Below are 20,594 nucleotides of genomic sequence, written 5' to 3'. Positions count from 1 at the left end.
CTCATATCTTCTTCTTCTGCTCTGACCGTCTCCGTCCAGCTCCCAGCAAAACTCTCCGTCTCACTCTGACGCCCCCGTATGTATCCCCGTCCCTATTAATTTCCAATTAAATAACCGGCGTCCCCCAACTCCCCGCGCCACCTGCTCCCATTCCCAAACTTACAGGCGCCACCTCGTCCCTGACAACAACAACAACAACAGGCCAATCACTGCCCTGCATCCCATAATTGCCTAAGGAGCCGTCTCCGTCCGGCCGTTGTCCCCCAGCAACACCAGCTTGTCCCGATACAACCCCACTGTCCACAACCCACGCGTGTTTACAATTACCCCCCTTGGTGCGCGTTAAACCACGACACATGCATACATACAAGCTGCAAAGCAGTATACATTTGTTCATCATTGTTTATGCTAGGAAACATCTACAAGGGGCATAAGTATCCTTGTATGACAATAGAATGTGATGAGGGAGACGCTTTAGTCCCTGAAATGTTGCATTCATTAACACGCCAATCAATTAATGTCATCAACAAATGAGGTGTTCTGTTATATTACAAAAACGATGCTGCTTTGACTCTTAAATTGTGTTCTTTATGATTTCCAATTCTATGTATTTGAATGGCCCATTGGGTAATCATTGTAATTGTTTAAAGTTGGACCTCCTATGAACAAAACTAAGTCCTCGACACTTTTTTTTTAAACTCAATCTGCGGTCCTCACTCAGTGACATCCAGCAGAGTGCTCATAAAGTCACAGTATTGTCAACGTTAGCGATGTTGCGATATAACATTACTACGATATATCTATCATAGGATATGAGGCACGATAACATTCGTTTTGTGTCACTGTATTGGTAATTATATTTGCATACAAATATTTTATTTCCAGAAAAAAATATTTTCCGAAATGACAAACTCGATAGTTAAAGTTGTACATAATTGGCTTATATCTATTAAATTACAGTAATGCTGAGTAAAAACATGTCAGGAGTAATTTACAGCATGGCGACAATACACTGTTGCCTGATCATTTTCGTAATTGTTTTAACTGTGTAATTATTTTGTATGTCATTGGCGCGGGATGTACGTTTATGAAGCTATGATTTTGGCACGGAGGTCAAGGTGATCACATAAATCACGACAGTAGTTTGCATGGAGTCCATCAAATCTCGGACATGTCTATAAAAGCACATTAGATTAGGCTTTTCCTTTCTTTACTTTCATAGCTTATTCTGACAGCTTTTATAAATGATTGTATCTCTTTGCCGCACCTTGATCGTGAATTTGAGAACAACAAAATTACCACACCAAAATCGAAGCCGTTGTTTATACGCGCTACAAATTGCTCATGATTACAAGACTCGTGGCAGGCTTATGTTGAGTGAACTGCAGTTGAATACAATCAAAGTGTGACATACAATTGCAGAGTTATTGTGGGAAACAGATATCGCGGCAAACACAATATCATGAAATGTAATATTGTATCGTGAGCAGTGATATTTCGCGGCAGCCCTAGTCGCAGTGTTTATCTTCTGCAATGGTCACAGACAGACTTTTTCATTGAATACAGTAACTCATTTCTTCAAGCACTGGCAAAATTAATTGGTAACATGATGTGGACTTCATAATCTTAAAGAACCAAAGTTGTAACACTCGTGTATGGTACTTGTAGCTTGGGCTAACATTTGGGTACTTGTGTAACCAAAATCACGCTTATCCTAAAAACCATGCTTTATCCTAACAATCCCATGCGTTATTTGCTCATATCTTATTGTACTTTATGGTCATGGTACGTTTACCCAGGGAATAGCTGCATTGTTGTGGAAACCTCAGTTTAAACATTCATTGTTTGGTGGTAAAAAAATAACACTTTTGTAATTATGCATCTAGTACAGTACACAATGATCACCATTGAAAATTACTCGTGCATTTTCTTGTGCACACTGTATTGTTTAAATTGCAGCACTTCAAAATAACCCAAGTAACACTAACGAATTGTAGGTGGCAATGTTGAATTGCCCGTACGTTTATAAATACGTTCAAGTATTTTTTTCATGACACTTGACATTTATTTTGCTTAAGTCACTGTAAATTCTCATGGTCAACATTTTTTTCTTCATAAAAGCACTGTGTAAAATTATATATTCCTTAATATGTAGTGGCAGACAATAAATATTCCCAGGTTAATTATGCTTGCACATACAAGTTATTACATTAATTTACCTTCTTGCTGTTTTCACAAGACGTGTGTAAATAATGTACGGAAATGATGCAAAAAAATGTTGTTTTGGGTTAAATAGGATCAGATGCTCTGTACAACTTTTATCTAAAAGTATACAGCTAAACCTCAAGTGGACACTGTTTTGAACATGAATACAAAAAAGTGTTGATTTTCCCTTGGGTATTGTCGTTAATAAAGTTGAATTTCACTTTCTTTTAATAAGATGCTGGCTGTTAAGTTTGGATAATTGAAAGAACGTAAACTAGAACAATAAAGCAGACAGTGTAATAATAATGCATGATGTATACATAATTTAGCAACAATTTTGGAAATAGCATCTTTCTTGCTATTTCTTTTTAAAGAAATACAATTTATCTTCCCAGAGGAACAGAAATGTAAAGTTAGGTCTGCCGTCAATAATTTGATGCATACTAAACCATGTACCAAAACCTTGGCTCTCTTTTAGTCATCAAAAGTCTTTATGTACACTACTATATTGGCATTTATAGTTTCAACATGCCAAACTTTAGTTCATTTCATCTTGCACTCACACATTATGATAAATAACATGATGAATTTAAACGTACAATGTACTTTTTTAAAAAATACTATAACACATTTATAGTTTATATTTCTGTAATATAACTTACCGTTTTGAATATCAGTGTACCAACCTGGACCACAAAGTAACGTATTATTAGTCTCTCGCGGCTCTCCGCTTTCGGGATACCATTTTGATGTCGATTGAACCCAGACTGTTGCATTTGTGACGCTGCAATAAATTTGTTTCAATTAACAGTGGTGCTGCTGAATGCAGTTGGACACAGCGAATGAATTTAGGGCTATGCCAGATTGAGCAGTGAGCTTTACGACCTATCTGTCGTTAAGCGTTTTTATATTGCTGTTCCAACTGCCAGCTTGGTGACAGGTGAGTGCTGCTACACTGCGACATACGTGAACGGCCCTTGTATTAAACCACGACTGGATGACGGATTACCACGTGGCGAATGGGGGTCATTTGACCATACTTTACCACTCCGGTGAGTACGTATAAGTAATGGTTGGGGCATAGATGGTGCTACATGGTATAATACAACAATTAATTTTTCTGCACAGCCATCTGCTGACAATGTAGTCTTGCAGCAGCCTATGAAACCAGATTTATGCATGCAGGTCACTCATCCAAACTCTATCCAGGCATATAAAAAAACTCGCTTAGTTCCGACATCTGATGAGATCAGGTACATTCTGGTCATTTGGCCCGGCCTACAACAGGGCATAATTTCAGCTAAAACCATTTTCCTGGTGAGTGACCTGGTAAATATGTCTGTACCCAACACACCACATTCCATATACCTCTCACTTCGGCTGTGCAGGTCAATTGTTACATGCAATCTCCGTTCTACCAGGTACGCAAAACAATATTAATTGAGAAATTAAACCCTGGGTTGTACGATGATAGCGCTACTGCATAGGCACTCTATAGATGTTTTTGATAACACGAGTTTCGGGCGTCATCAACTCACACTGACCAGTATAAGAACACCATCACGTGTCTCACAAGAACCATGGCCCCCAGCAGTTGTGGTTCAACCATCCCTGGTAACCGACAGGGTAATGAAGATGCATGATGTGGCTAGGAATTACTGGCTATGAACGGGACTTTTTTTTATGTGACAACTGCTACGTAGAACACACGGACTCTGGCAAATCCAACCTTGTCGAACTGGAGACAAGTCTGAGAATTAAATTGTAGCCAGCGGGGACATTAAGAAGACAATGCTTGCCTCTTTTTTTTCAAACAAGTGTAATAAAGGACTCTTTCACTGTGTGTCTCCGTTGTCCTTTATTTGGGTTCTTACAACTTGTCCCACACGGCCCTCGCTCAGAGCCTTCCCGTTTGGCAGCTTGACAGCTGCCGTCGCTCCCGTAGCCTTTCCTCACTCCCGATGCAGCTCCGCTGCAGGGCTTCCCTCTCAGTCTCTCCGCCCGTGTGCAGTCCTTCAGCTGCTCTCGCCGCAGCTCCACCCGTGCCCGGACACCGCTGGCCGACGGTGCCGAGTCTCACCGCGTGGCGATCTCGCCACTCTCCACCCTCTGCCCTGCGTGGCCTCCTCCTGTTTCTATTCCCACACTCTCCTCCCGTCTCTTCCGGTTACCCCCCTTAAGAGCTTACCCCTCTCTCCCACGTGACCTAACCCCTCCCCCCGTGACGTCATATCTGCGAGGCCGTTTACGTCCGCATTACACAAGAACAGAAATTTTGACATGGAGGAGGCAACATGGAGAGTGAGTCGGAAAATAACTTTTTTGGCATCGACCAACCCCCAGATCGTCAGAGATGTCTCGGGAAAATAAACACAGTGATCTTGTAGCGTATGACGGCCGAAGTGATGGTATTAGACGTGCGATGAGACATTTGGCAGGTGGGCCCGATGAAGGCTACCATCTCCCACTCAGGAAGTGATTACGGGATGGTGCGATACAAGTTTACACTTTAAACTCGTTATGGACCGGAGCAGCCTCATCAGTAGTGGGTGAATTATTTCCAAACAACGACTTAAATACTTGCTTGTAGATAATTAGTTCCAAAAACACGTGACTTTATGCGTATATTGTTGAGTGCGAGAATACATTTTAATGACCGAATCGACAGCCCGAGGAGCGTATATAAACAAACAGGTTCTCGTTCAACTTTGCTTTTACATAACAATACGAACTCTTTGGGTCTTTCGGTAAAGTCACGTAGATATAAGAAGAGTATGAACTCCTGCAGTCACGAAAGCTTTAAGTCAAGATATAACAATTCAAATGTTAACATACGTTTCTGTCGTCATGCATGGCTTAAGTTATAGCGTAATCTGCACAATAATACATGATTATTACATTTCAGTGTTATGTATTATACAAGAAATTAAAGTGATTCCTATAAGCAATAGGATCTAAAGACACATAGATTGAATTAGAGTCAGTTCAGAATCATAATTGGATTGGGATCTACCCAAAATGAGTTGTTCCAATTAGTTATGACCTATATACATTAAGAAAGAAGTTTTGTCACATAAACTATTTACATATTGGGCAATGATACAAAGGGGATATACATGGATATTGATGTAGTTTGTGTAGATTGTATACTGCAGTGATTTCATAGAAAACCATGACATAGCATGTATGATGAACTTCTTTCGCACTGTACATAGCCAACCATGCTAATCGGAGGTCAGGGGAAAGACAACAAACTAAACACTAAAAGCAGTTCTAAAGAAATGTCTTCAATCTAGATGTAAAAGTGCATAGCCCCAGTGGCTTCCTAATATCGGAAGAAAGAGCATTGTAGACGGTCATAGAATCGCATCTGACCGTCTTTGTTCGATGGAAGTAAAAAGCCACTTCGTTCGAAGATGACCAGAGTTCGCGTGATGGTTTATACTCCTTGACGAGATTACACTGTGTAACATTTTTTTCCCTAATTGCTTATGCTTCAAAAGTTAAGACAATTGGTATTATTCCCCACAAACTTTGTTTTTGTGATCAGGACAGTGATATGTTTAAATTTACCTATTTTCAATGAGAAAATGGCGAATTTGTGTCTTTTCGCTCACATAACGTCAGAAAAAAACATGAAAAAACATGTATTTTGTATTTATACTAAAGTAATACAAATATGACTACAAAAGATTTCGACACCAAGGCGCACTGCCACCGGCTGGACTGCCCACAGTGGACCGAGTTCTCTATGGGAAGGAACAATCTCGAAAACCTACTCACTTCTAAATCTTTTGTAGTATTTTTTTGTATTACTTTAGTGTAAATGATTCATATGTTGTTTTTTCTGACTTTATTTGAACGAAAAGACACAAATTCCCCCGTTTTCTCATTGAAAATAGGTAAATTTCAAAATATCACTATCCTGGTCACAAAAGCAAATATTTTTGGGGAATTATAGCCATTTTCTATACTTTTTAGGCATAAGTAATTACGAAATAACATTTACTACAAGGAACAAAAAATGTGTTAAAGTGTCGTCAAGGTATTGTGGTTAATTTGTGGAAACCACTTTGTTTGTCATGAAAGTGCAACCTTATAATGTATTCGTTCGGCAACCGGAATCCAATACAGCTACCGAACGAGCATGACAAAGCTATTAAGCAAATACGTTTGCAAATACACTATACATTTCAGATTATCAGAGTGTGCTATGGTAATATGACTAAATATAAGAAAAGTTAATATTTACAAGCACAGGGAAAATGTAAGTGTTGCTCATCATTTAATTAAAATGCTAGCTCATGAACTGAAAGTAGGAAAATTGATCAAACAAGGCATTCAGAGTGTTGACAAGCACTGGCATCAGTGTGCAGTGATTTTTATGTCGTTTTATGCAAATTCGTTTGAGGGAATTGCCTCTAATTAAATGCATCTGTTATAACATTTAAATTTAAAACCTTTTCACTATGTCTTAAATTCATTCATCTAGAAGAAATATATATATACACACGGTGTTATGCTGTTCTACGAGTCGGATGAAATTTTAGGATGGATGCACTGTGTCCATTTGTATTTGCCCTATCAATTTTAAACGCAACTTTTTGTTGTCAAATAACCGAGTTCGTTGAACAAGAAATGGAACTCTGGAACTATGGTGTCACCATAACCTAGGACTATTTGATTCTTTGCCACAGTACACGCAATTCATGGCTTTATCTGGTATTGTTATTGCTGTCTTTGCTGCTGTTCATTGTCATCCATTCTAAAATATGGCATGTGAGGTCTACTTATTTTTTTTATGGGTGGTGTGATATCTTGCAATTTGTACTTTTTTCCCCCTGAAGTAATTTGTGTGACATACATTTGTTGTCCTAGTTGACACTGACTTTGTTTCCTATTAGGCTCCTGTGCCATGTACTATTTGTAAACTTTCTGGTTGTGACATTTCAGAATTTTTTTTGATAGTTTATAATACATAAATCCATAATTACCCTGCTGTTTTAATATGCCAAGGTGTGCAATTTTAATTATCAAGGTTATCCAGCGATTTACATTTGCCATAAATAGAGTAGACCTAATGAGGTAAACTTTTTTTATTTTCGTGCTTTGCAATTATCTGATTCCCTTAGTATGAATCAATTAACCAGTAAACTTTATACGAAAATATTGAAAAGTTATAGTGTCAATACAACCACAAAAACATTTAATACTGTATTTATTTAAAAACTATTGGTACTGCACAACAACATGTAATGAGTTTCATAATCACGCTGCATTAGAACACATTTCTGGCCTGGGTGGATTCCTGTCTGGGTGAGTTTTGCACTCACGAGCAGTGTTTGTGCGTGCTGACGTCACGCAACCCTCCTCCCAACCCCAGACGTGCACCCTGCGCAAATGTGCAGGATACTCTATCATGGTATCATGTAACACGTAGGCTTTCACGACCAATATCATCCATAATACGGGCTTATTGGGTTAGATCGCGTAAATATATAAACGTGTTGTTAAACCCGCCACCACCCGACACAGCCAATTAGTAAGGTTTGTCACATAAACAGAACATGCCAATTCGTCACTAGTACAGCACACTGGTGTGTTGGAGAGCCAAGCCACAACATTTACAATCTGCGTACGACGTTTCGCCAGTAATTACAACTAGCTTCATCAGGCGACAGCCAAATGTTGTGGTTTGGCTCTCCAACACACCGGATGTGCTGTACTTGTGTAGTGACATATAATGGGTCACTACGGTGCTTAGCGCCATCTCCCGAAAGAGAGAGGAATAGTGGGTATGGTAGCCCTCTCTGCCAGCAGAGTAAATTATGTCATGGAAGAGGTTTATGGGGCTGGCAGAGTCGGGGGCAATCGAGGATGCAGTAGCCCGATTGACCGGCAGGGGCGCGTGATGAGATGTAGGCCAAAGGTGAAAGAGGGGACACGTCATTGGGCCCAAAAACCTTCTGGTGAGTTCCAGAAGGGGGCGTGGCCAAGGGCGCAGCCAGGCAAGGGACACGTGGAAGGTGACCCAGAACCTTCTAGTGGGTTCTGGAAGGGGGCGTGTCCGAGGGTGGTAGCGGGGCCGCGCTGAGGGCATAAAAGGGGGGTCCCGGTGCTGGAATGGAACCCGCCGTGCTACGTCTACTCTTCGGTCTTCGGCCTTCGTGCTCACATCGTGGCTTGGCTCAGGCAGTGTGCCGATGCACCTGACCCGTTTGTGTAGTTACCCCATTGTGGTTTATGTAGTTACTCCGTTGTGGTTGTAGAATAAATGGTGTTGCCTCCTGAAACAGTTTTCTCTCAAGTGAACCCACTACATCTGGCATCAGAAGTGCTAAAATAGTTGTGAGAGACTCTAGAGTAGCGCATGCCTTCGGACAAGGAAGACAGCGGGGATGTGATTCCTCAAACAGCCCCAGGTGTTGTGACCCCAGAGAAGCTTCAAGAGGCGGCTCTCCCAGTGGAGCAGCGGGAGGAAACTGACGTCTCTGCACTGCCGTCTTCAGGAGGAGAGTGCCGGATGCGCAACGTGCGCCTTGCCGACTTGTTATTTGCAGCTTCAGCGCTGGTGGCCAAGCTCGACATGGAGCAGCCCGAGAAAATCCCAGAGTGCGCGGACAGCCCTGCCGCTGCTGGCTGCCGGGCTCGGGAAAAGGGGGAGCTGCAGTTTATGCAGGCGGCCGCCATTATGTTGGCCGGGCGAGACGCGACTCCTGCCAAATTGGATTTCCCGGCTAACTCACAGGGAGAGGTGCCTGCCTTGAAGAAACGACTTCCCTTCGTAAGGGAATTTGTTCCGCGGGTGGCAACTGGGTGGCGAACCAGTGGTGATTCACTGCTACTTGCGACCTGGCAGGATGGACCGAGGTGGAGGCGCTGTGGGCGCTCCCGACCACCCTGCACGACGACACCCTGGCAGCGTTCTAAACCATCCCGCCCACGGACAGAGTGACGCTGCCGCAAGCCTTCACCCAGATGGCGGCTATCTTCGACCCGCCATCAAATGTTCAACAGAAGTTCGCCATGCAGAGATGAGGAAACCGAGACGCCCCTCGCCTTCTGCAGTGCACTGATGTCGCTGGTGCAGGTTGCCTATTCCAAGATGGAGCATGTACGGTTGGACTCGCTAGTGCTGGAGCGTACATTGACGCTGGCACACGAATTGAACGTTTTTGTGCCCATCACGGAATAGGACGACTTGTCTTCGCTCAAGGTTGTACGCTGCATCCAAGCACAAGGGGTCGCTGGAATGCCTCCTTACGGACCAGGGCCGAAATTTTTCATCTAAATTGTTCGGTGATTTGTTGGGTACTAAGAAGGTCCGGACTTCGCCCTACCACCCCCAAACTGGTGGGATGGTGGAATGGTTGCATAGGACACTGACATCTATATTGTGTCAACAAGTTGATGAGTCGCAGTCCGATTGCGATTTGCATGTTCCGGGGGTTCTCGCGGCCTATAGAATGGCCCCTCACGCTTCTAGCAGGTTCTCGCCGTTTTTTCCTTATGTACGAGAGAGAACGGGACCCCCCCATAGATGCTCAATTGCACACAGAGCCGAATAAAAGGAAATGCTGAAATGTTAGATTCGTATAAATTTGCCATCTACAACACAACTAAAATTAGTTGTTTGTTAATTGGCCATGACCATTATTTGTCCTTGGTAGGTATGAACCAGAGGTTAACCTTTTCTCATAACCAGGCTAGTCTGCCCATAGTTGTGTGCCCACTGTTAACTTGCATCCTTCCATTGCGAGCCAGATACTGCATACTATCCCGTATATCACTTACTGTGTTATTCCTGTGAACGTACAAGACAATGTAATAACCAAAGATGTAAAAAACAAGTTCTTATTACGGAAAAAAAACCTATCAGGAATTGATATGTAACACTCATAAATCTGCATTACACAACTGCACATTGATACACACAGAGACTTCAATAAGATTTCTGCTGTTATTAATGACAAAAGTTAGATAATATTAATGGATCATAAAATGAATGAGCTAATAGAACAGGAAGTGAGCTGTTTTGCAGGGACAGTCACATTTTATGTGGTCACTAGCGGAAAGTACCCAGCATTGCCCGGGCGAAAAAGACACACACACACATCGACTTACAAACACACAGACATCGACCCACACACATATGGACTCACACACATGCATAGACTTATACACACATTTGAACTTTAAAATTTACTCCGTTTTTAAAGATGAGTTTTCTATGTACGTCATGTTAGGGAAAGAACAAGGAAGAGGGAAAATGCAAACAATTGTTAATGCACCTTTGAAGATCAACACACTGTAATGAAAACTGTAGGTCATACTTTAGTTGTATGATATACCTTTGTCTTGTATTGAATGCGGTGAGTCATAAGTATATGGGTAATGGTATAAAGCAGATGTATTTGTACTGTAGTCTTTAGTACTGTAGTTTTTAATTGTACTGTAGTAAGGCACTTGAGGAAACACAGATGGTCTATAATTTGTAAAATATAAATGGGGTAAATGGGGAGAATGGAGGTAGGGCAGGTAATGGCCGAGGCGAAATGAGAACAGCGCGCATGCGGTTCCGCAAACAACCGCTGGCAGCCAAACCATCGACAGGACCCTTGGCAGGCATGGAGGCAGGCAGGAGACTTTTGGATGGGGCGATGAGATGTGGGACGGCGAGAAAGGTGCGCTGCGTGAGCGCCATCACGAACAGTCGCCGGCAGCCAGGACGCCAAAATGGTGGCCGGCAGGCGTGGGTGCAGGCAGGAGACCCGGGAAGGAAGCGATGTGAAGGCCGCGCAGGGCAGTGAGGTGTGGGTGCGGCTCAGCGAGCACCCGCCGACAGCCGAACTGCCCCGCAACAGGCGTGGGGTAAAGCAGCACACGTGGGAGGGGAATCGCGCCTTCAACCAAAGCAAGAGCCTCTCCAAAGTAATGAAACACAAAATAGGGTCTCTCCAAAATAATGAAACCGCCACTTTTTGCTGAGCTGCACCCCCTATCAAAGAGCCTCTTTATAAACAATGTTTCTGATGTTGCCTGCTGGTCCAAAGTAATGTAAATATTTGGCATTGCCTACACGGCAGCATCTAACATAAAGTTGCCCATGAGAAAAGTTGACAAATTCAGTCCCACCACTTTCAAAGATTGTCCTTGCGTTTGAAGCTTTCATGACCGCAGGAATCCATACTCTTTGGTTATTTCGGTAAAGTAACGTAAGTATAAAAAAAATAGATCACGTTTCGATCGCAACACAAGCAATCGTCATCAGGTGGGACAACCACAACAAAAAAAAATTAACCCGTAAAAACTAAGTTTTTCACTATAAATCCTTTATATGCGTCCTCTGGCTTGAGATGGCTGCCACCTATGGGTCAGATGATTGCCTGCCACCATTAAGCAATTGGTAATTAAATATAAAAAAAACATTCTTAAAAGTGTAAAATTTTGGAAAAAAACTTTCACGAAAATAACTTGTCACGCACAACGAGTCTGTGTGCAAAATGTCAGCACGATTGGATCACGGGAAGTGGGTTAAAAAACGACCGAAATATTTGCACGGTCGTAAGCGCACAAGCAAGCAAGCAAGTGAACTTAATATAAAGGATTTTAAAAAAGTGCTGACGTGGTCAAGAGATCTGCCATGGCATGAGGTTATATTATATAATATATTATGGAATTATTATTTATATTATATAACCTCGTGCCAAGATTATCTTACAATCACACTTTGAATTAACAGAAAAAATGTCCACATCTGATTGGGTCCATGTAGATAACATGACAGTTTCTTCAACTACTTCAATATCAACTTGATTGCTAAATTCAACCTCCTGTCAAAAAAGACCACCTAGATTTTATGGCCTTCCAAAGATCCACAAAAAAGGTACCCAGCTCCATCCTATCATCTCCACCATTACAAACTGGCCCGATTTCTGTCTGAGAGCCTGCTTCCTTTCACGGGCAAGACCACCTCAGCTGTACTTAACTCACCTCACTTGGTTTCTCTAATCAAGGACATCTCACTGTCTCCAGTTGATGTACTTGTCGGTTTCGATGTAGTCTCCCTGTTCACCAAGGTACCTGATACCATTGCAATCATTGAAGACTTGGTCCAACAGGGACTGAATCCAGATGTACCAACTTTGGTAAGACATTGCCTTACCAATACTTCACCTGAAATGGCACATTCTACAAACAAATTGAGGGTACCCCAATGGGTTCTCCCTTATCGCCAGTGGTAGCGAATGTTTTCATGGAGAAATTTGATATAGATGCCTTCCAGACATCCACCTACGTCCTTCCTTGTGGAAGAGATATGTAGATGACACGTTCGTTATCTGGCCACATGGCTTGCCAGCGCTGAACCAATTTCTCAACCACATCAATTCCATACACCCATCTATCAAATTCACCATGGAAGTGGAAAAGGATGGTAAGCTACCATTCCAGGATGTTTTGATCAAGAAGAAGCATGATGGCTCGATGGGACACTGTCTACAGGAAAGCCACCCACACGCATGCCTATCTAAAGTCTGACTCCCACCACTATCCATCCCAGAAGAATTCCCTCATCAAAACACTACATCATAGGGCCCGTTGCATCTCCGACCAGCATCACCTAGCCAGTTAGCTGGAGCACGTACACCAAGCCCTCAGGATGAACGGATATTCTGACCGTACAATCCGAAAAGCTGTCTCCCCAGCCATGGGGAGACAACCATCTGAGGATCCAACCAATACCATAACGTTGCCATACATAGCAGGGGTTACCAAAAAGATTTCCAAAATCTTAAACAAACAGAAGATCCAAGTCCGATTCAGTACACAAAATCCGTGATTTTATCCCATCTGTAAAGGATGTGATTCCTGATATGCAATACCCGGGTGTCTACAAACTGAGTTGTGGCTGCGGCAGCAGTTACTTGGGGAAACGAAACGACATGTCTCGGACCGCGTTCGCGAACATAAGGCAGATCTGAAACACAGTAGGACCAATACCTCTGCCATTGCTGATCATTGTTTTAACGCAGTGGGCTCACACGAAATTGACTTTTCCAAGACGAAGGTACTCTGAAAACCCACCGGTTATTATCAGAGATTTGTTCATGAAGCCATCCAGATATATAAACACAGACACAACTTCAACCAAGAAGATGGGTACAGACTGAGCAATCATTGGAAGGACGTTATTAACCAGGTAAAGTCTTAACTGACTGTGATGTTTCCATCCAACCTGCCTATGTCAGCTGTTATTTCCGACTCTCTGTGTGTCTTTCTCTCTCTCTCTCTGCATCTCTCTCCGATCTGACCTGCCTCCTCCCCCTTCTCTCTCTCCCTCTACAGCTGACCTCTGCAGTGCTGCTGCGGTGGCCCACTTTACTCCAGTGACCCGGGTGCTGCTGCGGGGTCCACTTTCTGCCTCGCCTCCTACCCCCCCCCTTCTCTCTCCCCCCCTACTACCGAGCCCTATATAACCTCGTGCCACGACAGATCTCTCGCCTACTTCAGCAGTTGTTTCTTGCTGTGGATGTCCCACCTGACGACGATTGCTTGTGTTGCGATCGAAACGTCATGATCTATTAATTGTTTCTACCTACGTGACTTTACTGAAAGAACCAAAGAGTATTGTCCTTGCGCCTTGTTAATGGACATTGCAAAGCTGAGCTGGATGGGGGATTGAAGCCTCCTAAATTCAAAGACTGTGTCGTTTGGGATTATATGTACGTGAGGGAGAAAGACGTCTTCACCTTTAGAATTGCCTGTAATGATTGTAGCTGCGATAACATTTGAATGTAATTGTTTGACAATTAACCTTGTGCCATTGCATAGCCTAGTCTGAATAGCAAGAAATGTGCCCCAATTTTTAGTAGTAAGTTGTGTGGAGGAACACCCGGGAGCTGCATAGAATTCAACTGAATAGTGAACAATTTGATCATGGTCCAACACTGTCAATAGATTTGTAGGACTTGCTTTCTCCAGGTAAATTGTGCAACAGCATGGAATTGATTCTGTGAACAGCATAATACCTTAGAGCCAAAATGTCCCTCTCCCGTAGCCAGATAACATCTTGAAAGTGTTGTTGCATGTTTGCATACACTTTTTCCCCCTGTTCCTGTTTCGAAGTGGAAAGGATGCCTTTAGACATGGTGATAAGTGCATCTGTGGCGTCAGCAACAATACTTCTAGATTTGAAGCTTTCGTGACTGCAAGGATTCATATTCTTAGGTTTTTTCGGTAAAGTCACGTAGGTAAAAACATTAAAAAGTAAAATAAAATAAAAATCACGACGTTTCGGAGGCAACACAAGCTTCCGTCTTCAGGTGGTACCGTCACAGCCACGAAAGCTGTATCAAGTAAATGAGAGATTGCAGGAGCTACCACTCCGTTTATATAATGGTTGGAGAAGGTGGTGGGGCAAGGGCCGCATACTTTTTATTAATATGGTAAGGTGAGGCTTAAGACTAAGAATAGACTGCATAACAAAGGCTGAGCCTTTGTTTGGAGAGGTACGGTTTGTGACTCAACCTGTGACAGGGAGACAACCACTAAAATGGTAAAACTGTAACAGTTGTCTGTCAAATAAGATTGGCAAATAAGTGTAGTTAAATCTTTTTTGCATAGTTAATCACATCTTTCCAATGATTACTCAGTTTGTAACCGTCATCACGGTTGAAATTATGTCTGTGTTTGTATATTTGTATGGCTTCGTGTACAAACCTTTGATGGTAGCCAGGAGGTTTGCAAAGAACCTTGGTCTCGGAAAAGACAATTTCATGAGAGCCCACCGAGTTGTAGCAATGATCGGCAACGGCCGAAGAATCAGTTCTGCCGTGTTTCAGATTTGACTTGTGCTCGCGGACACGATCAGAAACATGACGTTTCGTTTCTCCAATGTAGCAATCACCACAAATGCAAACTCAATTTGCAGACTCCAGGATACTGTAAGTCAGGAACGACATCCTTCACAGATGGAATCAAATCACGGATTTTATGCACTGTACTGAATCGGACTTGGATCTTATGTTTGTTTAGAATTTTGGAGATCTTTTTGGTCACGCCTGCTATGTATGGCAACGTGACCTAAAAAAGAGAGATGATATAGTCATCCTCTCGGCAGACAAGGGCAATGCCACGGTCATCATGGATAAAGATTCATACAACAACAAAATCCTGGACCTTCTTAATGATGGGAGTTACTCCAAAATTAAAAACGATCCCACTAAAAGCCTAACGACAAAAACCAACAGTATCATCACGAGTTCGACTTCCCTAATCGAACCAAGCAAACGTCCCTCTCTAAAACCATCGGCGGCTAGACCTCCCAGACTCTATGGTCTTCCCAAAATCCATAAAGAAGGCACCCCGCTACGACCCATCGTGTCGACGATAAACTCTCCTACGTACAAACTAGCCCGTTTTCTATCAGATACTCTGCTCCCCTTCACAGGCAAGACCTCTTCGGCAGTACTCAACTCAACCCAATTAGTCTCTATGGTTAAGGACATGGTACTATCTCCTGATGACATCCTCGTCAGCTTTGATGTAGTATCTTTGTTCACCAAAGTCCCAGTACCGGACACCCTAACAATAATTGAGGACTTAGTCCAACATGGATTGAATTCTGATGTACCTGCGCTGGTTAGGCATTGCCTCACCAACACCTATTTTACCTGGAATGGCACCTTCTACAAACAGAATGAGGGTACCCCTATGGGCTCCCCCTTGTCACCAGTTATAGCCAACATGTTCATGGAAAAGTTTGAATCAGACGCCATCCAGACATCCACCCTGCGTCCTTCCTGTGGAAGAGGTATGTGGATGACACTTTCGTCATCTGGCCACATGGCCTCCCAGCATTGAACCACTTCTTGGACCACATCAATTCTAGACACCCATCCATCAGATTCACCATGGAAGTGGAGAAAGACGGTAAACTACCATTCTTGGATATTCTGTTTGAGAGGAGGCCTGACGGATCCTTGGGACATTCTGTCTACAGGAAAGCCACCCACACAGATTCCTACTTGAAACCGGATTCCCACCACCACCCATCTCAAAAGAATTCTCTCATCAAAACGCTATACCACAGAGCCCATGGCATTTCTGACCAACACCACCTGGCCGGTGAATTAAGACATGTACATCGGGCCCTCAGGATGAACGGATACTCTGACCGCACTATCCGCCAAGCTGTTTCTCCCACCACACAGAAACAGCCACATGAAACTCCGACCAAAACTATCACGTTACCATACATAGCAGGCGTGACCAAAAAGATCTCCAAAATTCTAAACAAACATAAGATCCAAGTCCGATTCAGTACAGTGCATAAAATCCGTGATCTGATTCCATCTGTGAAGGATGTCGTTCCTGACTTACAGTATCCTGGAGTCTACAAATTGAGTTGCATTTGTGGTGATTGCTACATTGGAGAAACGAAACGTCATGTTTCTGATCGTGTCCGCGAGCACAAGTCAGATCTGAAACACGGCAGAACTGATTCTTCGGCCGTTGCCGATCATTGCTACAACTCGGTGGGCTCTCATGAAATTGTCTTTTCCGAGACCAAGGTTCTCTGCAAACCTCCTGGCTACCATCAAAGGTTTGTACACGAAGCCATACAAATATACAAACACAGACATAATTTCAACCGTGATGACGGTTACAAACTGAGTAATCATTGGAAAGATGTGATTAACCATGCAAAAAAGATTTAACTACACTTATTTGCCAATCTTATTTGACAGACAACTATTACAGTTTTACCATGTTTAGTGTTGTGTCCCTGTCACAGGTTGAGTCACAAACCGTACCTCTCCAAAACAAAGGCTCAGCCTTTGTTATGCAGTCTATTCTTAGTCTTAAGCCTCACCTTACCATATTAATAAAAAGTATGCGGCCCTTGCCCCACCACCTTCTCCAACCATTATATAAACGGAGTGGTAGTTCCTGCAATCTCTCATTTACTTGATACAGCTGTCGTGGCTGTGACGGTACCACCTGAAGACGGAAGCTTGTGTTGCCTCCGAAACGTCGTGATTTTTATTTTATTTTACTTTTTAATGTTTTTACCTACGTGACTTTACCGAAAAAACCTAAGAATATAGCAACAATACTGCCATTTCCGATGTGAAGAAGAGCTTCAGCAAAGTTGGCTGCCTCTTGGTCTTCATGGAGATATACACGCACGTTTGTTGTTAGTCTCAGTTTCATAACGTGCCTCCAGAGGAATGATGACTTGATGCAGGCATTTAACTCATCAGCTTTGGTTCCTCGAAGTACAACAGGTAAGGGTTTGTCAGAAGTCACCAGTCATGAGAAAAGTGGCACCACCCATCATGCTGCAAATTTGTGTTGACAGCCTCAAATGCTCCCTTGTGGGACTTGGTGCATTCATCTCACACTATTAATTCACAATTAAGCAGGACTTGTGCAAGAGCAGTCCCCTTTGCAATATTGCAAACAGGTTTTTTTGTCGGGATAGATCCAATGGAAGCTTAAATGTGGAATGGGCAGTTCTTCCTCCAGTAAGCAGAGTTGACGCAATCCCCGTTAATGCCACAGCTAGAACAATGTGTGACTTACCTAAAAGGGTGTTGACCCAAATTATAATTCCCCCTCACCCCCACCGAACGAGTGCGACTTAGTAGGGGCCCTCCCCCCACCGAACGCGTGCGAGTTTATATGGTCGAGCAGGCGCTCTGTAATAAAGAAGTAACCGAAAAGCAGCACTAAATCGCTAATTAAACTACTTTAAACGCGACGGACACGAAATCGGAATAGCGCTGGCTCGGCACGGGGCTTATGTCGTGGTACCTGGGTACTTTTTTTTAAACGTAAACCGCACGGTTTGCGAGCCGAATCCTTCACAAGTTTCGGCCGCACACACAGACAGACACAAACAAACAATGACATTTATAGGTTAAAAAGAAAATGATGAATGGCTGTGTCTGGCTGCACAGTTTATATTCCTGATGCTTCCAGGCCCAACAATGAACACCATTGAGATAATGGATTTGGTTGGAATGACAGTTGTTATGATAGAAGCAGCAATGTAATACACCTCGGAGTAGGGTGCATCTGAAAATAATTATGACCCTGTATAAAAAGTATATATAGTACAGTACATGAAGCCAGCTTCATGTGAGCTTCAATTCAAGGCTCCCACAATAGATTTCGTTTTTTAATACAGCTGTAATGAGAGAGCGCCATCCAGTGGGTGATAGAGGGTAACTGGGTGCAGGCACTATTATGTAATCGGCATCCAATCCTAAGAAGGAATAATATCTAGGCCAAAGGTGATGGGCGGAGTCGAGAGAGATGCTTCGGGAACCATCGGGAAGGTTCCACGGGGAGCGTGGCTAGAGGCGGAGCCTAGCTCCGCCGGGGAATATATAAGTAGGGGCAGGGGAGGACTCGAGGTCGGTGTGGGGAGCCTGGGGTCTGGACTGCGTCGCTACTCGTCATCGCTTTCGTCGCCACCAACCACGTAGCGGGTTCCCCAGTGAAGCTCGCCTCCTCTCTCCGGCCCGCCGCCAGCCTACGGCGAAACCGGGGGGAGCGGAGAGAACTTCGTTGGTGGACCGAAGAGAGACGCCTCGTCTATGGTGTTGTGAGAAGGGAAATTACCCGGAGATGGAGGAGAGGAGCTGTGCAGTACTACAGTTAATAAAGAAGCACTCATGCAACAATCATTGTGGAAGTCGTTTATTACATTGGAGTCAGAAGTGGTCCTTCAATAGAATACATTCTACCAGTTGGAAAAATGTCTAAACATCTCAAGAAGAAGAACCCACCTGTAGCGTCTTCCAACAATGATGAGGCGGGGACCCAGGACCTGCCGACCCCGGGATCTGTGGTCCCGGTCACAGGAACCATGGCTGGTGAGGTCGCAGCACCGGAGGTGGTCGGCGCGGCCGCGGCATCTCCGCCCCAGCGAGCCGAAGACAGTTGGAGGAGGGTGAAGGAGCAGCTAGAGTCGCAGCGGACGGTGCTTCTTCAGTTGGTGTCGCTCGTCGCGACGTTTATGGTGGCAGGGCGTCCACCTGAAGCATCGCTGGGAGGTAGCGATCGGAGGTCCGAGGTTGGAGTCTCGGCGAGTTTTCCTGCAGAGGCGAGGAGACGTCCGCCATTACACGCGCTGAGGATGCCACGCGGTAGGATGCCACCATTTCGGACGGCGCGACAAGGGCGCGGTCGGAGCCTGCCATTTTGGACGGGCCGTGTGGTGCGCAAGGTGTCGGGGCCGTCGTTGAGGTCGGACGAGGCGGTGCCGATCGCACCCAATGACTCCCACATGTCAAATAATTTGTCGCGGCCGGCGGCGACTGGACCGCCTTCACTTGGAGGTTTGAAGCGGCGTTCCGTTCAGTACGCTGGACGGAGGAGGAAGCGCTGGTTGCTCTAGCAACTGTATTAGATGACGACACCCTGGCGGTCTTCAGGCTATCCCTCCGGAGAAGAAGGCAACGTTGCAAGGTGCATATGCCGAGATGGCAAAGTTTACGAGCCACCTTCCGACACACGATGAAAGTTTATGCAACGTAGGCGAGGGAATTTCGAGTCACCTCTCGCCTACCATAGTGCGCTGATGGCGTTGGCTGTGGCCGCCTTCCCTGAGGCCCTCGACTCGCTTGTCATGGACCATATGCTGGCTCTGGCGAGGAACATGGGAGTGGTTTTGCCTGCATGTGGCCATGATGTACAATCATCCCGATGGGCCGTCAGATGTCTTCACGCTCACGAGAGCCTGCAGCGGTGGTCTCAAATGGCGGTATGGACGCGTGAGGACTGGGGGGCACAAAGGCTGCCCGTGATCTGCTACCGATGTGGCCGGCTGGGACACTTTGCAAGGGAATTCCGGAGTCGCTCTTGATCTCCGACTTCGGCTGCTGCTCCGGCTCCTGCTGTCCCTCTGACGGCTCAACCTCCACCCCCACAGGCGAGTCGGTACACGTCGGACACCCAGCCCATTTCGCAACCTCATGCATCTCATGACACGGAGCTCGTTCGTTTACAGCACGGTTCGTATGTTGACACCATGCAATCGGGTTCGGTTACACGGAGTTGGCCTAATTCGGTGACACAATGTAAGAAATTAGCGCGTCGCGTGGTCGCGGCGGCTGTGGGATCCTCAGCGGTGCCTCGTTCGATACAGGGAGTAGACGTTCGCGTCTTAGTGGACACGGGGCTTATTAAACAGCAAAAAACACTCCTATTAGAACAATGTACGCTAATCAAGCCACTCGCAGTAGCACATACCGCACAAAGCTATATACTATTACTGTACAGTCTGTTCTCTTATAACGGGTAGTTACGTTCCTGAAGAACACCGCGTTATGGAAAAATCTCGTTATGCAAAATAATATATAGGGTAAAGAACAGTC

The 20,594-nt window shown here is 44.4% G+C and overlaps 1 protein-coding gene across 1 annotated transcript; it reads left to right on the top strand.

Moving 5' to 3' along the window:
* The first annotated feature begins 10,941 nt into the window (after positions 1 to 10,941).
* On the top strand, positions 10,942 to 17,007 carry LOC121851942. The gene is given in 6 exon segments (XM_042346008.1): positions 10,942 to 11,136; positions 12,222 to 12,353; positions 13,304 to 13,405; positions 15,298 to 16,003; positions 16,006 to 16,332; positions 17,003 to 17,007. Coding segments are annotated over 6 exon segments (1,467 nt in total).
* Positions 17,008 to 20,594: the final 3,587 nt, after the last annotated feature.

This window comes from Callorhinchus milii, unplaced genomic scaffold (assembly GCF_018977255.1).
Source record: "Callorhinchus milii isolate IMCB2004 unplaced genomic scaffold, IMCB_Cmil_1.0 Scaffold231, whole genome shotgun sequence".
NCBI lineage: Eukaryota > Metazoa > Chordata > Chondrichthyes > Chimaeriformes > Callorhinchidae > Callorhinchus > Callorhinchus milii.
This window is presented reverse-complemented; position numbering and strand designations above follow the sequence as displayed.